Genomic DNA, 21,451 nt, shown 5'->3' with positions numbered 1-21,451 from the left:
TAGACATACAGTCAGACAGACATACAGACAGTCAGACAGATAGACATACAGACAGAGACATACAGGCAGTCAGAGACATACAGGCAGTCAGAGACATACAGGCAGTCAGAGACATACAGACAGATAGACATACAGTCAGACAGACATACAGACAGTCAGACAGATAGACATACAGACAGAGACATACAGGCAGTCAGAGACATACTGGCAGTCAGAGACATACAGGCAGTCAGAGACAGACAGACAGATAGACATACAGTCAGACAGACATACAGACAGAGACATACAGGCAGTCAGAGACATACAGACAGTCAGACAGACAGACAGACAGACAGACATACAGAGACATACAGGCAGTCAGAGACATACAGACAGTCAGACAGACAGACAGATAGACATACAGGCAGTCAGAGACATACAGACAGTCAGACAGCCACACAGACAGTGTACAGTGCTCCCCGCAGACATCTCAACAGGCAATTATTGCCCGGAGAAAGAATTGATCGCCCCAAGCTCAGTACCGTGGCGTAGCATCAGGAAGGAGAACAACAAGCAGGCCCTCGCATCACAACAAGATGGGGAGAGATCTCTCCGGAACGCACTCAGAGCAGGGGAAAGTTCTGGAGCTCCCTTCAGACCTTATTGTATGCACTTGTGTGTGTGTATATTTACAGTGTGTATGGAGGTTACTGTATGAGTCAGGCAGGGATCCTGGTCCAACAAAGCCCCATATTAAATAGATGCATACTGAACAGATAAAACACCAAGCCAGGGTTTTACACAGCGAGTTCAGATAAATAAAAAACCTTGACGGTTATAAAAGTGCTGCAACGTTTCCCATGGCCGCCAAAGACGACAAACAAATCAAATGTGAGTCAGGTGGCTGAGCGGTGAGGGAATCGGGCTAGTAATCCGAAGGTTGCCAGTTCGATTACCGGTCATGCCAACTGACGTTGTGTCCTTGGGCAAGGCACTTCACCCTACTTGCCTCAGGGAAATGTCCCTGTACTTACTGGAAGTCGCTCTGGATAAGAGCGTCTGCTAAATGACTAAATGTAAATGTCCATGCGTCGAATATCTCAAAAATGAATAAACGTCTTCGTATTTTAGGAAATCCAGCACGTCGTGGAGTTGCCTTAATGTCGCAGTGGAGGGACACTTGCGGCTCAGTTGTAGCATCTTCAAGTCTAAACCTAACCTTTTCTCGTGGATTTATACACAGATGAATGTTCTTCGTCTCCTGTGTCTCTGTCTCAGATCAGGACAGGGCAGGTCTCTAGGGAGGGGGGGGGGGTTCAAACTACGTCTCCTGTGTCTCTGTCTCAGATCAGGACAGGGCAGGTCTCTAGGGAGGAGGGGGGGGGGGTTCAAACTACGTCTCCTGTGTCTCTGTCTCAGATCAGGACAGGGCAGGTCTCTAGGGAGGGGGGGGGGGGGTTCAAACTACGTCTCCTGTGTCTCTGTCTCAGATCAGGACAGGGCAGGTCTCTAGGGAGGAGGGGGGGGGGGGTTCAAACTACGTCTCCTGTGTCTCTGTCTCAGATCAGGACAGGGCAGGTCTCTAGGGGGGGGGGGGGGGGTTCAAACTACGTCTCCTGTGTCTCTGTCTCAGATCAGGACAGGGCAGGTCTCTAGGGAGGGGGGGGGGTTCAAACTACGAACCGTGGCCTGCCACAGAAAGTGAGGACCTGCAGGAACCCACAAGGCTCCAATGTCTCCCATACCACCGGCGGACGTCGGTTCCGGGTTTGCGAGGGGAGAGCCATGACAAATGGGCCACATTAGGGTGACCAGGGGGAGAGGAGAGCACATTCAGTTTGAAGCCGAGGCATGGCCGAGTAAGCGAAGGGGAGGACCTATCCATCCCTATCAAGTGAGCTGCTGGGGCCTCGCTTCCCCATCCATCTCAGGTGCCTCCGTCAGACCTCCCCCCCACACCCCCCCCCCCCCCAACCCCCACCCCCCGCCCCCTCTCCTTCCTGTTGTTTACCACAACGCCTCTTCCCACCCCTGTTAACCCCATCCCCTCGCGCAGTTAGCGGGGAAGAGCAAACACCGGGCTTTTGATGTGCTCGCGTTTCGTCTGAATGCGAGTCGGTGTGCGTCTCGGCGGGAGCAAAAGAGTCCTCGGTCCTCGGTTTGTCTTGGAAGTCCTCTCGCCGTAACCAGCGGTGGCCACCAGGGCAAGAGGAGGCCCACGCCGAGAGGCTGTGGGGGGCGGGGGCGAGGGAGTGAACGGTATTTGCCCGTCAACCCATCAATCCACGGCCTGACGTTTCACAGCAGCCTCCCCCGGCGCCGTTTGAGGTGATTTATGGGATGTGAGGGGTCCAGAGGCCCATGGGGGGAGGGGGGGGGGCGGGAGGAGATGGGGGCTTCCACGAAACTCAGGAAGCCCCTTCCAGGTTCTATGGTTTACACATGCCAGCTCCCCAACATCTCATATTTCTCAAAAAAAATTTGGGGGGGGGGGGGGGGGGTTTCCTCCCCTGAGTGTGAACTTCAAAAACCTTAAATGGTGTCCTTTGTCAAGGGTGGGTGGAGAGACAGAGAGGGAATGAGGGGGGTTACTGAGGTGAGTCCTGAAATGATTTCTTACTGTTCCAGCGCTGTCACTGTCGGCAACACGATGAATCCGTACTCTTTTCTCGCCCGTCCAAGCGGATCACGGAGATGAAAAGGTGACGACGTGTCATGTCGTAACATTAAACTTCCACAGACGAACTTTCTTGGTCAACTTTGCTTGGATCCCATTTTAATTGGAACGATCCAAGTTCTCCCCCCCCCCCCCCCCCCCCCCACCCCTTTCGCCCGCACTCCAGACCACCAATGTCACCACATCTCAGCCTATATATTCTCCGCCAGACCTTAAGTCCTCACGTTGTTTGCATAAAATGTCAATTAAAAGCCAGTGTATTGGTGGTTCTCCTCTTCTCCTGCTAATTACGGCGAGAACTCCAAAGGAACTCTCATTAGCGTGTTAGCGACGAGACCAGACAGAGGAGTGACTGCGGGCCTATTTGTCATTCACCGCCTTCCATTAGCTTTAAAAATAGCAAAGGTGCCCCCCTCCTCCTAGTCCCACACCCATATGATAGCTTAACATTCAAAGGGTTGATTTAGGAACCTATTTCCAATTCCGATTCTTTGAATGCAAATCTGCAGAGGACAACCATTCATGCCAACAACAAAAAAAATCCTAAAAAGATGCAGAAGGAAGATTCCGGCACAGGCCTGTTTCATGTAGTAATTGTGCCATGTTTGAGGTGGAGAGAGAGAAGAAAATATGTCCAAAAGATTGTAATTTTCTTTTTCACGGTAGCTCAGGCTTTTCATAAAACAGCTATAATTGGCCTTCATTCCCCTCTCCCTTAAGATAGACTATTTTTCCTGCCTGCCAGGAATGATGTTTGAGGGAATGGAATGAGGATAAACCTGCCTATTTTCCTCACACCTTGTTTTAGTCCCCAAAGCCACAGCAATTATGGGAATCAGTACAAAAGGCAACATTTCCCACTAATGGGACAGGAAGCATCGGAACGATCCAGCATTGGAACTGAATCTCCTCAATGTGACACAGTAACAAACTTTGCCCACTTACCCTGGTCGTTGGCCATCTTGTCCGGATGTTCCACTAGAGGGAGGGGGGGAAGGATGAGAGATTTTAGTGTCTGGGAGTCATCCACTTAGAATGGATTTCGGGGGGTGGGGCTTTACTTTGTCCCACAAGCTATACGGAGAGATGGGAGGATCACAAACAAGAACACCCCCCCCCACCCAGACCCTGTCTTTACAGTCATTCCGTTCCCTTCTCCTGAGGTTTTCCGTGAGTCAAGTACTGCTCCAAGAAGGAACAGGGCAGAACTAAGTATGCATACCTCCACCTATTAAACCATTAACCATCCCTGTACTTCATATTCAGACTGAATACTTGAGTGATTCCGGCAACTCTTTGGTGATTAATGGTTCTGTTCTTTCCCACTGAAGTTGAGATTCACTGGGAGAAAACTTCCGCGATTTCCATTTCTGCCCTGAAGCCGTGCTAACAAATAGTTTGCCGTTTTAAATCTATTTAAAGGTCTGAATAACAAACACCATGAAACTCATGAACTCATTACTTCAATCAATTTGAAGTCATTTAACGTAATATTTAACCACTGCTGTTCCAATCCTCTGTAACCTACGATGACATTAGACACAGATATACAGGTAGTATATGTCAATATAATGGGATCTTAATATATCATGGGAAGAAATCGGAAATTAAGGCAAAGTCGGCCGGCAGAAACGTGCTGAGGACCAGAGATGCTTAACAAGACCCAGAGGATCCGGAAAAGCCTCACAGTTAAACCCAGCAGATGCCAACTAGCACGCTAATGAATGTGCTCCTGCAGGATTAGCCAGGCTACGGCCTTGTTTAGCATTGGGCACCGCTTCCCCTGACCCACTATCATGAAGACAAATGGCACATCAGGCTTGGGGAACATAAAACACGACCCCTCACCATGAATCACAGTTGGCTGCCACGGTGATGCTTCAGCACATACAGAACATGCCGGAACACTGTGGACAACACGTGGGCTTGTTGCTTCTTTTTCAAATCCAAACTGCCCCTCGTGAGAATACAGTGTGTATCGTAGATGCATTTGTATATGATTTAAAACCTCGGAATCTAGTCGGGGCATTAATGACAAAAGACTGTTTGGAACCTAACATGAAGGAGGGGGGAAGAGATAGCTATTTCTACCCACCTTTGGAGGTCCTGAACTGGATGGGGTCCGAAAGGGGGCCCACGCCCTTGGCGTTCTTGGCCTGGAGGCGGAAGTAATAGACGGTGTCCAGGTTGAGGTCCATTACTTGGTTGGTGAGCCGGTCTCCAGTTATGGACTCCATCACCCAGTCATCTATGGGCATGTTCTTGTCCAGAGTGAAATACAGGATGTAGCCTTGGGGTGAGAGGGGAACGATCACAATGGTGGGTATCGATCTTGCGGTTGAAATGAGTTCCTGTGTTTTTCCTTGCTATCAATACATACTGAATGAGTCATGGATCAGGATATGGCAGGAAGAATGGAGATCCTGGTTGTAATAAACATTCATTTAAGTATTGATCAATGATTTCCTGGTGTAGGAACAATATACAGCGCAATGATTCAACCGTACAAGTTCTATTGACACTTATTATGATTATACTTTTGGCATCCCGGCGTTTGGAACGAAAGTTGATGAAAACATTCTTTATTTGTACAAAGCCACCTCACAGTACCTCAGCAAAACGAGAAAGAAAATGTACAACATACATAAAACATGCACCCATAAATAAATAAATACAACAGTCTATCTTCCCGCGGTATACCATCCGAACAAAATACGTTGACTACAAGCAGAGTATTATCCTAGAACGATACACTGCCCTTGACTTGTCCCAGGTTTGGACCCTCGAGCAAATACAATGTTTACAGAGGTCTGGGTTTCGACTGGGGTTCCCAGAGGGCCAATAGACTTTTGTTCCCACACGGTTGATTGTGGTGATGGTAACAGTATCCAGGCGCAGGGCTCCGCGGGGAGCACTAGCACACACCCACAGGACCACTGCAGGAGTCAGCGCGGTCGTTAGCCCGGACAGATTTACTACTTGGGTCATCCAGGAGCCGAGGGGGTAGAGGGGAGGGAGGGGAGCAATGAAACAGGTACGTATGGGAGAGGGGGGGAGGGGTAGCGACAGGCAAGTCCCGAGACCACACAGGAGCTGATTACAAGTGGGTGGAAAAAGAATGGGGGGGGGGGGATGGGGGAGCTGTAGGCCACCCACATTTTCAGAACGGGCTTTCAAAAGGGGGGGGGGGGGGGGAGTCTCGATGGTCAGCCCACGGTGACGCGAACATACCCCGCTTCCCGACCGAGGCGCATCGTTTGAAGAGCGAACTCGTTACCTGTGATGCGTCCGTTGGCCTCCATGGGGGGCTGCCAGCTGATGAGAATGGTCCGTGGTCGCCCCTCGCGGCTGATCACCGTCAGGTCCTTGGGGGCGGAGCTGGGTGCTGTCAGTCAGGTGTGGGGTGGGGGTGGGGGGGGGGGGGGAGAAATATCCAAAAGTCACACATATCCAACTTGCGCAGAACTACAGTAACTTTATCAGTCACTGCCCAATGGAGTTTACATTTCACGTTTTCCTGCGTGTTTCTCGGCAAAAAACAATCACCAGTCGAACAGATCCAAACAAATTTCTCGAAGGCAACTATGGTGGGCTGGCTAATTGTGAGTGATTACCTGTGTGTGTGTGTGTGTATGTGTGTGTGTGGGGGGGGGGGTTCAGGGGGGAGTGTTTATCTAACTACGAGCACATTCTTCATAATGAAGGCTGGCGACAGAGATGATTACTCCGCTGACTATGATCCCCCGAGCCGATCTGGCCATTAGCATGTTGTTGTAATTAGGAAACGAGGGTCGGAGGTCGCATGGAAGGACTGCGCTTGCATGCGTGGAGTAAAACCTGCAACTCTCGAAACAATCCCCTTCGTCAAAGGAGCCCAAACAGTTAGGCGGATTAAGAAGCCCCTCCGTTTGAATGTCAATGTATTCGAAATGCAGACCGCTGAATGAATAATGCAGCGATTCGAAGGCGTTCGACAAGATTTCATGGCTGTAATTAGAATACCGGGAAGCACACACAAACAACAAATTCTCGCAGGAGATGAAACGGGGGGGGGGGGGGGGGGGCGGTTGGCGGAGCCAAACATCCCAAGGCTAGGCTCCGATTGGCCGGCGGTGCTCACCTGCTTCGTACGTCGTCGCGTGCGCAGTCATGCTCCACGTGCTGGACTTGCGCCCTTTGGTCACCATGACGGCAAACTCGTACATGGTGTTGGGCTTGAGGCCTGTGACGGTGTGGCTGAGAGCGGTGGTGTCTGCCGACTAGGTCGGGGGGGAAAGAAAAAGCGAAACAGGTAGCGTCAAAAAGGGTCACGTCAGAAGGGGGCACGGGAAGGGAGGACAAAACCAAGGGCAACAAAACAAGGGCTTTTAACGAGCGAGCGCATTATTTGCGTGACTCGGCGCCCGAGGACATCGCTGTTCTCGCCGTCGCCATCTGAGCCGTGACAGGAGAATCATCAAGCAGGGGGAATGTAGGTCAACAAACGCAACAACACAAATGCGACGCCAAAACAAACCGGCGCCCTCCGAACATCGTACCTTGAACTTCCCGCTGGTGGAGTAGCTGGTTTTCCACTTGACAGAGTAATAGCGCACCTCCGTCGATTTCTGGTTCTTGGACATGGAGTTGTCGGCCCAGCTGACCCTCACAGAGTCGGGGGTGAGAGCCACGGCTTGGACACCTACTGGAGGGATCATGGGGGTGGAGGTATCTGGCATGGGAGTGGGATATTTATCAAACAAATGGAACAAATCGTCGTCTGATGGGTCGATGGGATCTGGATTCGCAAAAACCAGACAAACATGCCCCGCACACACACGCATTCCCACAAACGATGAATAAGAAAGTAAAAATCGAGCACATTTTCAAGTGGAGACGAGCCGGCCGTGAGGGGACCATGCAATCGAGAGATGACAGACAGGGAAGAGTTGCAGTGAGGAGAGGAAAATGGATAATTGATGGATCAGAGTGACAAAGAGAAAGAAAGGGAAATACAAGCAGTAAGAGGACAGTCGTAATTACTCTAGATACAGCAGGTGGTGAGTCTAACAAGGGTGCTAGCAGATAGTATAGACTACCAGTTTCTACTACATCCACACCTAGGAAGAGAGAAAACAGATTGTTAGTGGGCACAGAAAAATCACTTCATAACTGACATGCAAGTTGTGCCTGTCTTTCACAAATGATTCCAAAAACATTTTGCACTGTAAATCCCATTTGTTACCTAATTATTTTATCGAGATTTCCAGAGTGGCTAAATGGGTTGTTTATGTAAGGCCCATAGCCAGGAAAATGTTTAGCTTTTTACCATTTCAGATCTATTCTCAGTAGAGGAGGTTGAGACAGATAAACAGGCTGAGCACCACATGTCTCAAACACGTGAAGAAATGTTCTGTATGCATGTTACAGAATAGAAACAGACGTACTCCGCCAAGCCAGGAAAAGAAGATGAACGTGGCCCTTTCGTAACCATTATAATAGCCCAGATATCCCCTCGTTGATGCAACTCGGGACCTCCCTTTAGAATACCGATCGAGAACCAAGACAGAACTGCAGAACTCAACAATACGTCTTGTTTGGCTGACAGTAATGTGAAAACTTAGCTATCTACGTTTTCATAGTTGAATTAGGGGCTTGTGGTGAGATGCGGCTTTTGAGAGGTGCTATCCATCCCCCCCCCCCCTCTCTCTCTCTCCACAGCATTGCAGCAACAAGATTAAATAGTCAGAGCATGGGATGGGAATATATTTCTCCTGCAGTGTTTATTGGCATGCCTTTAACAAGCCGTTTGAATGCCGCTCGTAAAGATGTGGGCCGGCATTAAATGATGAATATGTCTTAGCAATGCAGGTGCTGGCTCTCCATCAGGCTCGATTTCCTGAGAGATTGGGGAGGAGAGACGGTGGTCAGAGGGTTGTAGTTAGCCTTCCAGGGGATTGGTGTTACTGCCTGTGACCTTGTAGGGAATGTCATGTACTGTACCGCCCCGACATTCAACATTTAAACGGTGTTGTAGCCCAGCGTGGACACAGTCCATTTGTGTCATCCAATTAATCATGGAGGCGTGCGGTGTGTGATTTCTGGGCTAAAGGAGCTATCAAGTAGGGGCGGTGAAACGGCATTGTGCGGTGTGGAAGTGGGGTGCGGAGTGACCAACACAGTGGGGTACCTCAAGAAAAGAGCATTTTGTTGTGTCAAAGGAAACTTCCAAAGCTTTGTGGAAATCACATAGTAAAGGCATGAGTGCACAGCTGCGTGAATTTCCAAAGAACAAACCAGCCTATTAAAGCAGGCTTTCTGTGTGAGTGACATCAAGAGCGTGCGCAGCACAGTGGTGGCTGTGGAGATGCTGTGATATTACTTGGAAGAAGAACACAAAGCTGTGCTGGTTTCTCTTTTGCTATTTCTGTTTTCTTTCTTTCTATCTTTCTTTCTTTCTCTCTCTCTGTATCTCTCTCTCTCTCTCTCTCTCTCTCTCTCTCTCTCTCTCTCTCTCTCTCTCTCTCTCTCTCTCTCTCTCACTCTCTCTCCCACCATGTATCTCTGTTTCTCTCTCTGTCTCTCTCTCTATTTCCTCCCTGCTGATGTGTCAAGCTCATAGTTAGCACTCTTGCACACACCGCCTTTGTCCTTTTCCACAGCAGCATATTCGGTGATCAACAATCGGCAGTTCCCGATCATCGAAGAAGGCCTCACTTGGTTCAGATCGGCACTCAGACCAGTACACATTTGGTGCGCAGCGCTCCTCGAACAGAATCCCACCTCGATGACTCAAGCTCTAACACGCGGGCGGGCGACGTACCTGTGATGGACCTTGTGACAGCGCTCTCGTAGAGTGGCACCCCTTCCCCGGCGTTGTTGAAGGCCTTTAGGGAGATGACGTAGTGGGAGCTGGGCTCTGTGGGAAAAGCATCCAGATTCGAGGTTAATAGAGCAGGCCCTCGGAGAGCACCATAAACCACACCGGTAGTCGTGTGCCCGCAGGGACGCCACGGGACAAACCTGACAGCGCAGGACAAAGCTTTCAAACACAGGGGAGAATGCTGTTGTCTCAAAGATACTTTTTCCTCGACGGCTAACAAAGGATAAGCGAGCGCTGGGCTGCAGGTAACTGCTTCCAGTCTCTCGGCATGTTTGCCAAACAACACAGGAACCGCCACGGCAGCTTTACTTTAGTGGTGGTACAGCTCTGGCAATTTTGAGGGAGGAACAGAAGGGTACCGTTTGCAGTGGCCTCTGAAATTGTACCGTTCTGTTCCTCACTCATAATCGTCCTTCTCGACTTGAAAATTAAAACAAGGGAGAAAAAAAGTGCAGTGGTCTCTCGTTTTTTTCCAGAGCTGTATGTCGTCACGGCAACGTTTTCAACTGCCGTCTTTGACTGACGCGACTTCAAAATAATGCTTAGAATCGCTAATAGGACCGATTACGGAATGGCTATGGTCATATCAATACGTAGGGGCCGTCATTTTGCATCACAGCTGGTCCTATGTGTATTGCACACAATATACCTACGTGTACTACTGAGGTGTTTCTATGTGTAAGACGGTCAGTAGGTTGACAGCACCATGGAGGATCCTACTGTCTCTCTTATTACTTAAGCCTCGTCAATAAGCATTGCGCCCCAGAGGATGCTCAGCCTTGAGAGAGAGAGAGAGAGAGAGAGAGAGAGAAAGAGAGAGAGAGAGAGAGAGAGAGAGAGGGGGAACTTCCTATAACACTAAGCTAAATTGATTGGCGTATTGATGGACGGGACCTTCCAGAGGTTTCTGTTGGTCTAAATCAAATTCCCTCACGGAACAACGGAAGGAACCTTCTTGATTTAAGGCTCTCCTTAACTACAGGACCTTCGATACGGAAACCATGGCAACCGGCTTCAGATTCCATTTTAAATATTGATGGGGACACAGTCGGTTTGTCAGAGCAGGTGTAGAAACAGGATAAATCCTTCAGAATAAGCACGTCGGAGATAAGAATGTCAATGTTCTCTGGAAAACTGAAAAAGTAGTATCGTACTACAGTATCTCTGTCACTTTCCTGTTAAATGCACCCTGCTAAGGAAACTATGCCTGACTCGATAGCTGCATGGATAGTGGACAGAAAACCGTATTGTTTGACCAGTCAGTTAGTTACATACATGGCTTCTGCTGAGATATGACAAACACGGGCATAAATGATAGCATAAATAACGCATTGTGTTTACATACATGTTGTGAGTAACAGCTGCATTTCTCATTATGTATCCATTATAGAATTTAGGAGGGGACTTCCGTTGCATATTAAAATCCTCAGATTTGTTATTGTCTCCTTTCTCATGCAAATTGTTGATGCTTTTTTTAAATTACATTTCCACTTCAAGTGTTTTCTTATTACATCCCTTTAAATAATGAATCATAATTAAATGCTTAAAAAAATGCTACGGAATTAACATAACACAAATAAATATTTTAAGAACCAGTCTTTGTGTAACATAAATTATTGGAGTTGCTAACCATAGAAAAAGATATTAGCAATGCTAAAATAATAAGAACGTAGCCTGGTATATAATTTGTTAGTGTGGTTCATGATCATTTTATTAATTCATTATAAGAATTGTATTCGTCTTCTTTGCCTCCTTTCAAGCCTCTGGATGTTATATTGCGCCCTTTACTAATTATACAGTCTCTCAGTCTGTAAAATTGTACAGAACGTTATCCAAACATCTCACCCCCTAGTGTTGTACAGCAAAGGAAAAAAAAAGACGGTTAAGTACGTGTAGTGTTCATCCATGACTAACACCAGAAAACCACCAAATTTTTTTTTTTTTAACGCCCGCCCACTACCCATTGTCGCAGTGAGAAGGAGGCAGCAGGTTCCAAACTTGACATTTATAGACACGGACTCCATGGGAGCTGTTTTCTGTCAGTATCTTTTCTTCCAGCTGCCATGCAGGTTCACTGGAAGGGCAGTGAGAGAGAGAAAGAGAGAGAGAGAGATCGAGAACTCACCCAGGTTGTCAATGGAGTAGAAGCGCTGCTTGCTGTCCACCCTGACAGTCTCAGCGTAGGGGCTGCCCACACCGTAGCCAATGATGTAGCCCCGTACCAGGATGTTGGGGTTGAGGGGCGGGGTCCAGCTCATGATGATGCTGCTGGGGAGGGGTCGCACGTGGAGGGAACTGGGCTGGTTGGGAACTTGACTCTCTGAAACCACCAGAAAACAAGAGGGAGGCTTTCAGCTTACTGGGCAGAACCAATGTCTAAGGGGGCTTCATCGGGCCTTCCAGAAAGGACCTCTAATTAGAAGTGACAGTTCATGGCTTCTAAGAGCGGCTTCTTTCCCCTCTCCTCTGGGAATAGGGGTTCACAAAAGTCTATTGAGTGATAATCCATTAGAATTGCATTGCGTCCGGTGCCGTCTTCAAAATGCATACGCTGGATGGATTTCTTTCTTATCTTGACGGTTGGCTTGACGTACTACCTTTTAGAAACGTTTCTTCCTAATTGCCTCCCTGCCAAATCTCGGTCTGGATGGCCATGCCATGTATAATTCATATGAAACCAAATGAAATGCTTTTAAACTGGCACAAAGTGCCGTCACAACCAGCCATTATGTGCTCAGAGAGCAACCAGGCTGCCAGCATGCCAATACAGCATCGCCCTGAACTAGCAAGCTGGGAGTCATCTCAAACAGCTGGTGCATACAGTATTCACATTGAGCCTTGATTTTCAATCTCTCATCCTCTCTTTCCCACTCTTTCTAACAAACACAAGAACACACCAACAAGAACACACAGGCAAGCCCGCGCGCACACACGCACCAAACCACATCAAACTGCTTTCCCTGGGAGACTAGAGAGAGGATGCGAAGCATTTATTAGTATGATACACCAATCTGTAAAAACTGCATATAAATACCTTTGGTTTCTCCACACCATAAATATTTAAGCATCTCATTCAGAGGCCGCATAGAGACGGATGGTCGTGTTGAAATGGGAGGCTTTGGGGAATGCGGGAGGGACTGGGGCGCTTGAAGGCCAGAGGGAAAGGGGACATGTGAAGTGTGTTTTCTCTCACCATCAAGGTCGTTCTCCGGCGTCTCCGCGGTGAACCACTCGCTGGCCGTGCCCGTGCCGTTGGTCGTCATGGCTGCCACCTGGAAGCTGTACTGGCTGCCTTTCTCCAGGCCTGAGGCGACAAGGACGTGGTCAGAACACGTGTAAGCGATGCCAAAAGGCTTTTTGACAAGAAGAATATAAACAGATGTTAGGTCTGGGGATGTTGCTGTACTGAAAAACACCACCATGATAAACCCTTGGCCAGAATATGTCCCACGGCCAAAGTACCAACAGTACAGGGTGAATACAGTGCAGTCTACCATGTGTCTTTCCTATATCAGTATGCGATACATAAAGCTGTATATTTAACTCCATATTAACAGGTTAGTTTGGGGATTTCATCATAACAGTAGATATTTCCAGGTTCTATTTGAAGACAAAGGCATTATTATTGTCGACAACCAGCCTAGACGTTCCCAAAGGTACGGATAGGATTAGTACGACACACACGCCTGCCTGTGTGAAATGAATCCCCCTAAGACTGGGGAGGGATCAAGATAGTCATCACTGAAAAATAATGAAAATGAATATCATATTCTTTCAAATTCAGCAATGAAATTGAAATAATACCTTCTGGCAGTACAATGAACACCTATCTAGGTTGGGAAGCCCACCCTTCTCCGGAAAGCCTCAAGGGCAAAGACATAGTCTGTAGAATTAACCTGTCCCACAGAATAAACAGTATTGTTCTCATACAGTCGTTGTCTTTCGAGCAGAATCGTTTCAAGAAACGACATGGTTTAGAGAGCCAGTGTGCTCAATTGAAAATGAATGCAATTGTAAACAAAGCAATGTCTCGTTGCTCAGAATGTGAACCTGTAATCATCACAACATCCCTTGCTTCTGATGACATATTCACTTGTATTATCGAACAGACAATGCATTATTCATGGTTCTTCCTCTCTCCGTCTGGTGACTGAAAATGTTTGGTTTGCCAGCTGCGAAACGGAATCGAGCCAACCAGGACAGAGATTGTGGGAGATAACCAGCATGGGAGGGCCACCTCACCTGTGAACAGGTACCAGAAATTGTTGGGTTCGATGGCTTCCTGGTCTCCACGGCGACCAGTCTTCCGTAGACGGATCTTGTATCCAGTGATGAAGCCGTTCTGGGTGTTGGGTGGTGGTGGCTGCCAGCCTACCTTAATACTCTGTCACACACAACACACACCATCAGTCAGAGCCAATTATTTATACAGAATATGAATAGGAAAGGGAAAACAATAGCGATTTGATTCTAATAAGACAATGTGTAAAGGGGCTGTGAGTGGAGATACACAATGGCAATTGTTTGAGACAGGCATGCGGCTTGATTCTGTTCGGCGAGTTCAGTTTAATTTTGGATCCCCCAACCAGATTATCGAACCTGCCAAACTATATTACACACTGGAAAAGAGATTACAGTGTAACAACGTTTCATTATCTCCAGGAACAGGTCTGAACTTGACAAAAACCAATTAGGGATTATGGATGCTCCATAATGGCATGCCTCTGTGTTATGCTCAAAATTAACTTCCCATTTTACCAACTCCACAAAGAAACAGATTTCACAGGTACATTGTTTATTGGCCTGCTGTTATACAGGAAACTCTCATTGCTATGCAACTATGTATTTTTGGAAACACTCTACTGCCTGTGACCACCTAGTTGACATTACTTTACAGCAGCAGGTCGGGAAAAATACAAATGCAAACAAACAAACAAATGAATTCAAATTTCAATCATATTTCAGAGGCAGAATTTACATGGATGTCTTTAATCATGCAGAATGATGGCATTTCATGGATTCGGGGAACTCTAATTGATTTAACAAGGTTTCTCTCAGGCCTGCCGATGCAGAACCGTCTTTTTAATTTGTATCTGAGATCAACACAGCGCACCACAGCTCTCTTCACAGTGTAAAGGTCACTAAAAAGGATAAAACAACAACAACTGCGGATCTTCACATGTGTCAAAACAATGCTTCCCACTCCTATCATCTTGTCGCTGGTCTTCCCTAGCCTCCAGACACACCAGCTCTGATTAATTAACCTTTGAGAGGCTCGTACGCAGCGAGGACGGTGATGGACTCTGGTGGCGGTAAAGGAACGAGACACGCAGGAATGCTACCGCGCGTTTAGCCACTGTCACATCGACTCAGTAAAGGGCCTGCTTCATGCCAGCTGCCAGCCTGCCTGACTCGTGGGGGCTAGGCATGCCATCTGCAGAGGGGAGAGGAGCCTGTTAACATGCAAATAAACCAATTAAAATGCACGCGACACCGCTGCCAGTGCGTGGCGTCCAACCTGATTTATCTGCACCTCCTCCATCACCCAGGTTCCATTTCCGCTCGTGACATGCCGGGTTGGATGTGGGCGCGGGTAAAAGCAGCCTGTCGGTCTTTCTGTCGGTCTGCACAGCCACGTCTGGAAGTGTTAGCCTATCACACGGTAGAGCGATAGCATGCATAGCGCTCTATGTGACCCCCGCTGGTCCTGAACCCACGACACTGTCGCTGTGTACTTTCTTGCTACCGTGGTACAATCCCGTAAACGTGCGAGCCACGTCAGATCGCCTCCTGTTTGCGTCTCATCATATTCAGGCATCTGCTGGGTTAAACCCGTGTTAAATATTCTACTGGTGTCACCCAAATGGATACAGACGAATTCATTAACATTTACTGACACCTGTTCCCCGTGTTGCCCATAATCTTAATTGATTACAACAGGCTTGATTGCCGGTGGAGGGATCCTGAGCCGTAGCTCCCTGGGACACCCTAGAGTTTGGACGGGTGGCACGGTGGCGATTAAGATGGAAGCCTTAAGAGTCCTTTGGCGTCGTTATTATACCCCAAATTATACCTCTAAGGCCAGGAGGAATCTGCAGAGTACAATATAAGGCAGTCCCATACTGGCACAGTCGTGCAGAGTGAGAACACAAGAAGCCGTTGGAATCAGACGCCTCTCTGCAATCTACCCGATGCGTAAAGCCTGCACGACGAGCATAATTGAGAGAAGGACACGCAGAACCCAGCAGTACTCAAAATCATGTAGCGATCAGACGTTCCATTCAGTTGATTTTCTTATGCACTGTACTGTGAAGTTACAAAACTAGAATAAAAACGTCTACAAAGTCAAAATAGACCCTATGAACCAAAGATGTGAATATGAACGTTTGTTACGTATTGTAGCTCCCCATAGATTTCCAGGGGGTCTCAATTTTTGACAGCATTCGACTTTCTAACAATCAGTCGGTTTAACTGACCTGCTCAAATGTATGTGATTTATTTCCCCTTGCTGTCAGTTTGATTTGATTTGAGCCTTAGTGCTGTTTGTATTCACACTTTATTTATCTTACCGGTGCAGGTAGGTACTGAGGAGTAAATCCCATCCCAATACGTATTTGTATTCAAATCCAGTTGACCTTGCAAGCGGCAGGGCTACATGAAGTCATGGCCCCATTTAAGATTTAAACGGTTGTTTATATCATACTTTAATGGGATGCTTTGGCACAGGCAATATGAATAAACAACATCTGAGATCTGATCACAATTTAAGAAAGAGTTGGCAATTCTATTTATGTAAAAATGAATGCGGCTTTCATTCCTCTTGTCTCTAAGGAGAACTTGACAGTCCAGAGACTAGATATTAAATATGGTTGTACCATTGGGAAGTGCCAAGTGCAAACACAAATCGAAGAATGCTGAATAATTCATAAGTAGAGTGGAAAAAAAGGATCTACATAACCCAAAAACAAAGACAGCGAGGCCTACAGTAATTGCCCTGGGGTTCCGTTCTAAATCTTGTTTAAGGTTTTAAACAATCTAGCTTTGGGCCTCTGGTTAAATGCTGAAAACGAAACAACGGACACAGACAGATGTGTGAAAGGCTGGGAGTGGAGAGCCTTCACACCTCGGACGCACACCTGCTGCTGTCCGTCTTGACAGCCGCGCCAGACAACCTGAGACGGACAATCACAGCCCCCCCGATCCCCCCGGACCTCCTTGTGTCCCCTAGTGAGGTCGACGCGGGTCCTCTGTTTATACGGAGAGCGGACGTATTTAGCTGCACGGCCCGCTTTGTTACAGTGCTGACCGACGAACCCCCCGAAGGGTGCAGATAAAAGGAGACCGACTCCACCTGACTTCTATCGGGAACAACACACTGCACCTCGTAGTTAGCGAGGTGGAATCAAAGTGGAGCCCGCTCAATAACAACAAGCAATACTGTTTGCCAATAAGAGTTAGGGACGCAATCCATTCTCGGTGCGTCTTTGTTTGACCAGCAGGCTCGGTGTGGAGTAGCGCCGGCGTGTAAGCTATTCAAAGTCAGGAAGGTTCTGGATTGAACACTCCTCCCGTTCTCAAGCTAATAAATGTCACCCTGGCAAATGTATGCCCTTTCTCAACTCTTTTCATGCTTTCATGCACCTCTATTATTAGCAAAAGAATAGGCACGTACCCCTACGACCATGTTACATCACTTTAATCACTCATTCTCCTCTCGCGTCTTCTGTTCTGTGCTAACTTTACAGGACGGAGCCTTTGATTATCAAGTCAATAGTCCTTATATGTGTGTTCTTGCTTCTCAGCCTTATAAAACATCACAAAGAGCAACAACAGCGAACATGCATCTGTTCTATTTTGGTCTCCAGTACTTTACTGGGCTCATCCTGGCATCTTGTTCATTCAATAGTCTTGTTCTGTTGATGTTTGTGTAACAATGTCTACTGTTCTGTACATACGGACTACTGGACAGTATGTGTTATGCCTGCCACTGTGCTATTACATATTGGGGGAAAAAATGAATAATGATATCAGAGTGTCATGTTAAATATGAATGTACAGTACTGGGTGTCACCTCCGTGGTATAAAGTAGTACATCAACTTGTCTTTAACGTGATATGTGTTTTGATTGGACAGGATGTTTATCTGACACACTCTTTAGTCTCTCTCTGCATGCTTCGGTAGTTGATATGCCTGAGTACGGCAGTCAATCAGTCACTGTCGGTACAGCCGCCATATCAGACACTAACGACATCCTCCTATCCTCAGAGAGAAATGATGCCGAAACCGACATTCTAATTATCCAGTGAAAAATGCTGATGTTTCTCTTGCTCATTGCGGCCGGCCTATAGCCATCCTTCATTTGTGTTTTTGTGTACTTCCAATGTATTTCCAAAACACATTTCAGCGTGGGTTCCTCAGTGATTCCTTGGCTATACGCCCCAGGAAAAGACTTGGGATGTGGTCAACAGTTTTAGAACAAGAAGCCTAAAACAACCATCCATATAACTCCCCTGAGGTTCCCTATGGGAGGGACCAATATTAACTTATGAACCGGAACTCTCGTTTTCTAACTGAAGAAGAAAGGCGCAGCTTTGTTTAATTTACGAAGCTCCAGACAGCAAACACCAATTCCTACGATGCACGCTATCAGTGTAGTGTATAGATTGCCAGCTCATATAAACAGCAAAAGCCTCTGTAATGAGGACCTTTCAGCGGTCGGCTGATAGTGCTCACTTCCCCTGAATAAAAATGGTCCTTGTCTGAAAAATGTCCTCTAGAGACGAACGCGATGGAGTGAGGAGTGAGGAGGACTGTTGTGGTGGAGGAACGGGTTTAAAGTGAAGGGAGCACCTTGATTCCACTGCCAGGCACTCGCGGAAATCAAACGTACACAGAAAGATGGGCTCGTGACCTCCTCTCCTACATTGCAATGCCACGCGTGCGCAAACATGACATGTACACACGCACGCTGTCTCGCACACAGACACACCGATGGACACACACACGTACACACAGATGCAGGTGAGTAAACAGATCCACGAGAGGGGGGGGGGGGGGGGGGGGGTGAATCAAAAAAAAAAACGAAAACCAATCTGAAGATTGTTTGCCTGTGTCCTCTGGGTGTGCTAAGCAATCACATACTGAACAGCTAGCGTGTGTTTGTTTCTAAATCCCACATGCATCACCTGTTCTGCCAGGCTGCTGCAGGATGTGTGTGTGTGTGTGCGTGTGTGTGTGTGCAATGCACGTGTTGGTGGAACACTTGGTGCTCATTACAATTATATCCATCTTTCCTTCGGAATGTATTTGACCTCCAACTATGGTGAATTATTAGTATTAAGATACAGTAATATGTAGTATTATATACATACTGTATATATAAGAACACATGTATAAAACAATGCCACCATGTTCATATTTTTTGCTCCCCATAGTAAAACTACAGTAACATATGTATCAGCACAAAAACAATTTTAAAGCAATATCACAGCAACCAATGCATTACTGAGGCAAGCACTGAGGTTAAAATAATGGCTGCATGTATGTAATAACTAGATATGCAAGACAATCAGAATTAGTCTCCTGCAGTGTTGGCATTTGCATATCCAAATACCAACTGTGTATATTATTCGGAACAAGAATAAGGAATAAGGATATTGTACTAACTAATGGAGAGGCCAAATGTTAAGTTGATATTTATTTCTCCACAACAATGACTTGCTACACTCACATTGTTTCTAAACTTTCAATCCTGGACTTAAACCTCAAGCCATACATCATCATATTACTGGTAAAACAAAATTACTCTAATTCTGGTAATTCCGTGTTTTAAATACAGACGCAAGTTCCCATGAGCCAAGGAGAGCGAAAAAAAGAGAAACAAAGAGACAGAAAGAGAGAGAGAGCGAGAGAGCGAGAGAGAAAGAGAGAGAGCAGTCACATTCCAAGTATACTGTAAGTTGCTCCAGAGCAAAGCACACGGCAGAGCAATGGCTGCCCCTGTCCTCATCCATCTTGCCTATCCACGAGCCCCCTTAAATTAAGTTTTAGAGAAGACATACATCTTATTCCAGGGTCCGTCCTGTACAACAGCCTCTTAAGGAATGGAAATAGGTTAACCTAGTGAAGTGCACCGCATTGCCTACCGGTCTGCCGACACTCCCCTCCACTCCTTTAAGGAGAAATTATAACTTTCCATTTCTGAACGGGGGGAAAAAAACTAATCTAAAGCTACTTTTTAGCTGCTCCATCTTTTTCTTAGAAGGCGTATTGCTGCTGCAATAGAGGGAAACCAGAGATAGAGCTTCTACAAAGAGGAAGTAGGCAAGTTAAGAGCAACTTGTCTGGGCTTCTCAGTCCAATCCATCACTGCAGGACATCCCATAATAGGTTCATATGCCTCAGTCAGGCCCCATATAAATCCTGACTCTCCAACCTTACCCTGGAGATAATTGAACACACATTACAAGTGTAATCTCTTTAGGACCTCTTAATTCTGGCTGACCAAAAAACCTTCTTAAAAATTACTTTCTATTTAAAGACATCCCTTTTAATCTCTCACAAAATGTTCTGTTGGTGTGGTCGATCGTCTGTGTAACATCAGGGAGATTGGTGGTCTACAATGTGACCAGATTTGAGGATGCTCAAAAGAATGAAGAGATAATCTGGTTTAATCCCTTCTTTTTTGCACACACACAAGGTGTTAAGATGGATTCAACCGTCATCCTATTACGGGGTCATCCGTCGAGAGGGCACAACCTCGCCATATCCGAGGGGCTTCATCTTCTAAGAAGACAATCCTGTCCGAGAGACCATTTTACCAACACATCTATGGACACACTACCATCATTACTTGATCCCTTCCAATTGCTCATGTTTCGAGATAGACATGGTCAGGCACAGGTGCCCTTTCCCTCGGATTAATATCTCCACGCACATCCCGAAGAGTGACGTGTCTTTAGGATGGTGACTTCCTGCCAATGCTGTCATTGTGATGGGTTCAGAATCCTTTGCAGAGTTTCCTTGTCATTGCAATAGACAGTGTACACCCACATGCACTCACGCACACACACACTCACACACACACACAAAACGACACACAAACACACACCATCCTGAACTAACGTAGCCCTGGGCCAAACTTCAACCACCGCCCAGGTTAATAAAAGATCAGACTACCTGAAAAATATGTAAAAAATATGTACAAGTCGGGAATGTCTCGTGTCCACATCCTTCGTCCATGCCCCTGCCGGCATGTGTCAGCTTCAAAGAGCGGGAAGAAGAACTGGGCCAAACAAGCCACGCTCAAGAGGATTCCCCAAAGGGTGGACCTTCACCACAGGCGGCTTTTCCGAGAGCACTGCTGAACCAGCGCCACTGACCTGCACTGAACCGCCGCCTCTCAGCCGACCGGCTCTGGCGTAAACACACGGTGGGCAGATCAGCGGGATGTTTCGGAACGTGTTCAATCAGGCGTTCATGGCCTCGTCTGGTGAGGTGAAGAGTCTCATTCCACTTACACGACTTTGGAGCGGTTATTTTTCATGGGGGGTTGGAGGGAACGGAGCAAAGGACTCCATGTTTAACCCCCCCGGGGCGTCCACATTGGAGCGTCTGCTGGACCCGAATGACAGCGCTCTCTGTCTTCCACATGAAACAATTGATTTGCCGTAACTGTACTTACTCTTGAGAGGACCACTTCCACGGAGATATTCTGAGGAGGGGCGCTGGGCACTGCGGAGGGAAACACAGAAGAGGAAACAAAATCAAACACGAGCGGTACATCGGATTAGCATGGCCCACACCGACAGATCGGCAATTCACGAAACGAGGTTACATTTTGAACCACCTCTTACTACAGCGACCCGATCAATCTGGCTTGCAGTAGGTCTGCGAGCTAACTGAGACACAGATGAAGGCCGATTAACTCGATT

General features: G+C 47.2%; 1 protein-coding gene across 1 annotated transcript in view; it reads right to left on the bottom strand.

Moving 5' to 3' along the window:
* dcc (DCC netrin 1 receptor) overlaps positions 1-21,451 on the bottom strand; it is a 129,304-nt gene that overhangs the window by 19,762 nt on the left and 88,091 nt on the right. Inside the window, exons 12-21 of the mRNA XM_067258201.1 lie at positions 21,202-21,251; positions 13,761-13,902; positions 12,712-12,822; positions 11,644-11,838; positions 9,459-9,554; positions 7,195-7,367; positions 6,777-6,915; positions 5,934-6,041; positions 4,752-4,946; positions 3,602-3,634 (exon numbers count right to left, since the gene is read on the bottom strand). Coding sequence (XP_067114302.1) covers positions 3,602-3,634; positions 4,752-4,946; positions 5,934-6,041; positions 6,777-6,915; positions 7,195-7,367; positions 9,459-9,554; positions 11,644-11,838; positions 12,712-12,822; positions 13,761-13,902; positions 21,202-21,251 — 1,242 coding nt within the window. The remainder of the gene's footprint in view (positions 1-3,601; positions 3,635-4,751; positions 4,947-5,933; positions 6,042-6,776; positions 6,916-7,194; positions 7,368-9,458; positions 9,555-11,643; positions 11,839-12,711; positions 12,823-13,760; positions 13,903-21,201; positions 21,252-21,451) is intronic.

Source organism: Osmerus mordax, chromosome 20 (genome assembly GCF_038355195.1).
Source record: "Osmerus mordax isolate fOsmMor3 chromosome 20, fOsmMor3.pri, whole genome shotgun sequence".
Taxonomy (NCBI): domain Eukaryota; kingdom Metazoa; phylum Chordata; class Actinopteri; order Osmeriformes; family Osmeridae; genus Osmerus; species Osmerus mordax.
The sequence above is the reverse complement of the archived record's forward strand: the minus strand, read 5'-3'. Positions and strand labels throughout refer to the sequence as shown.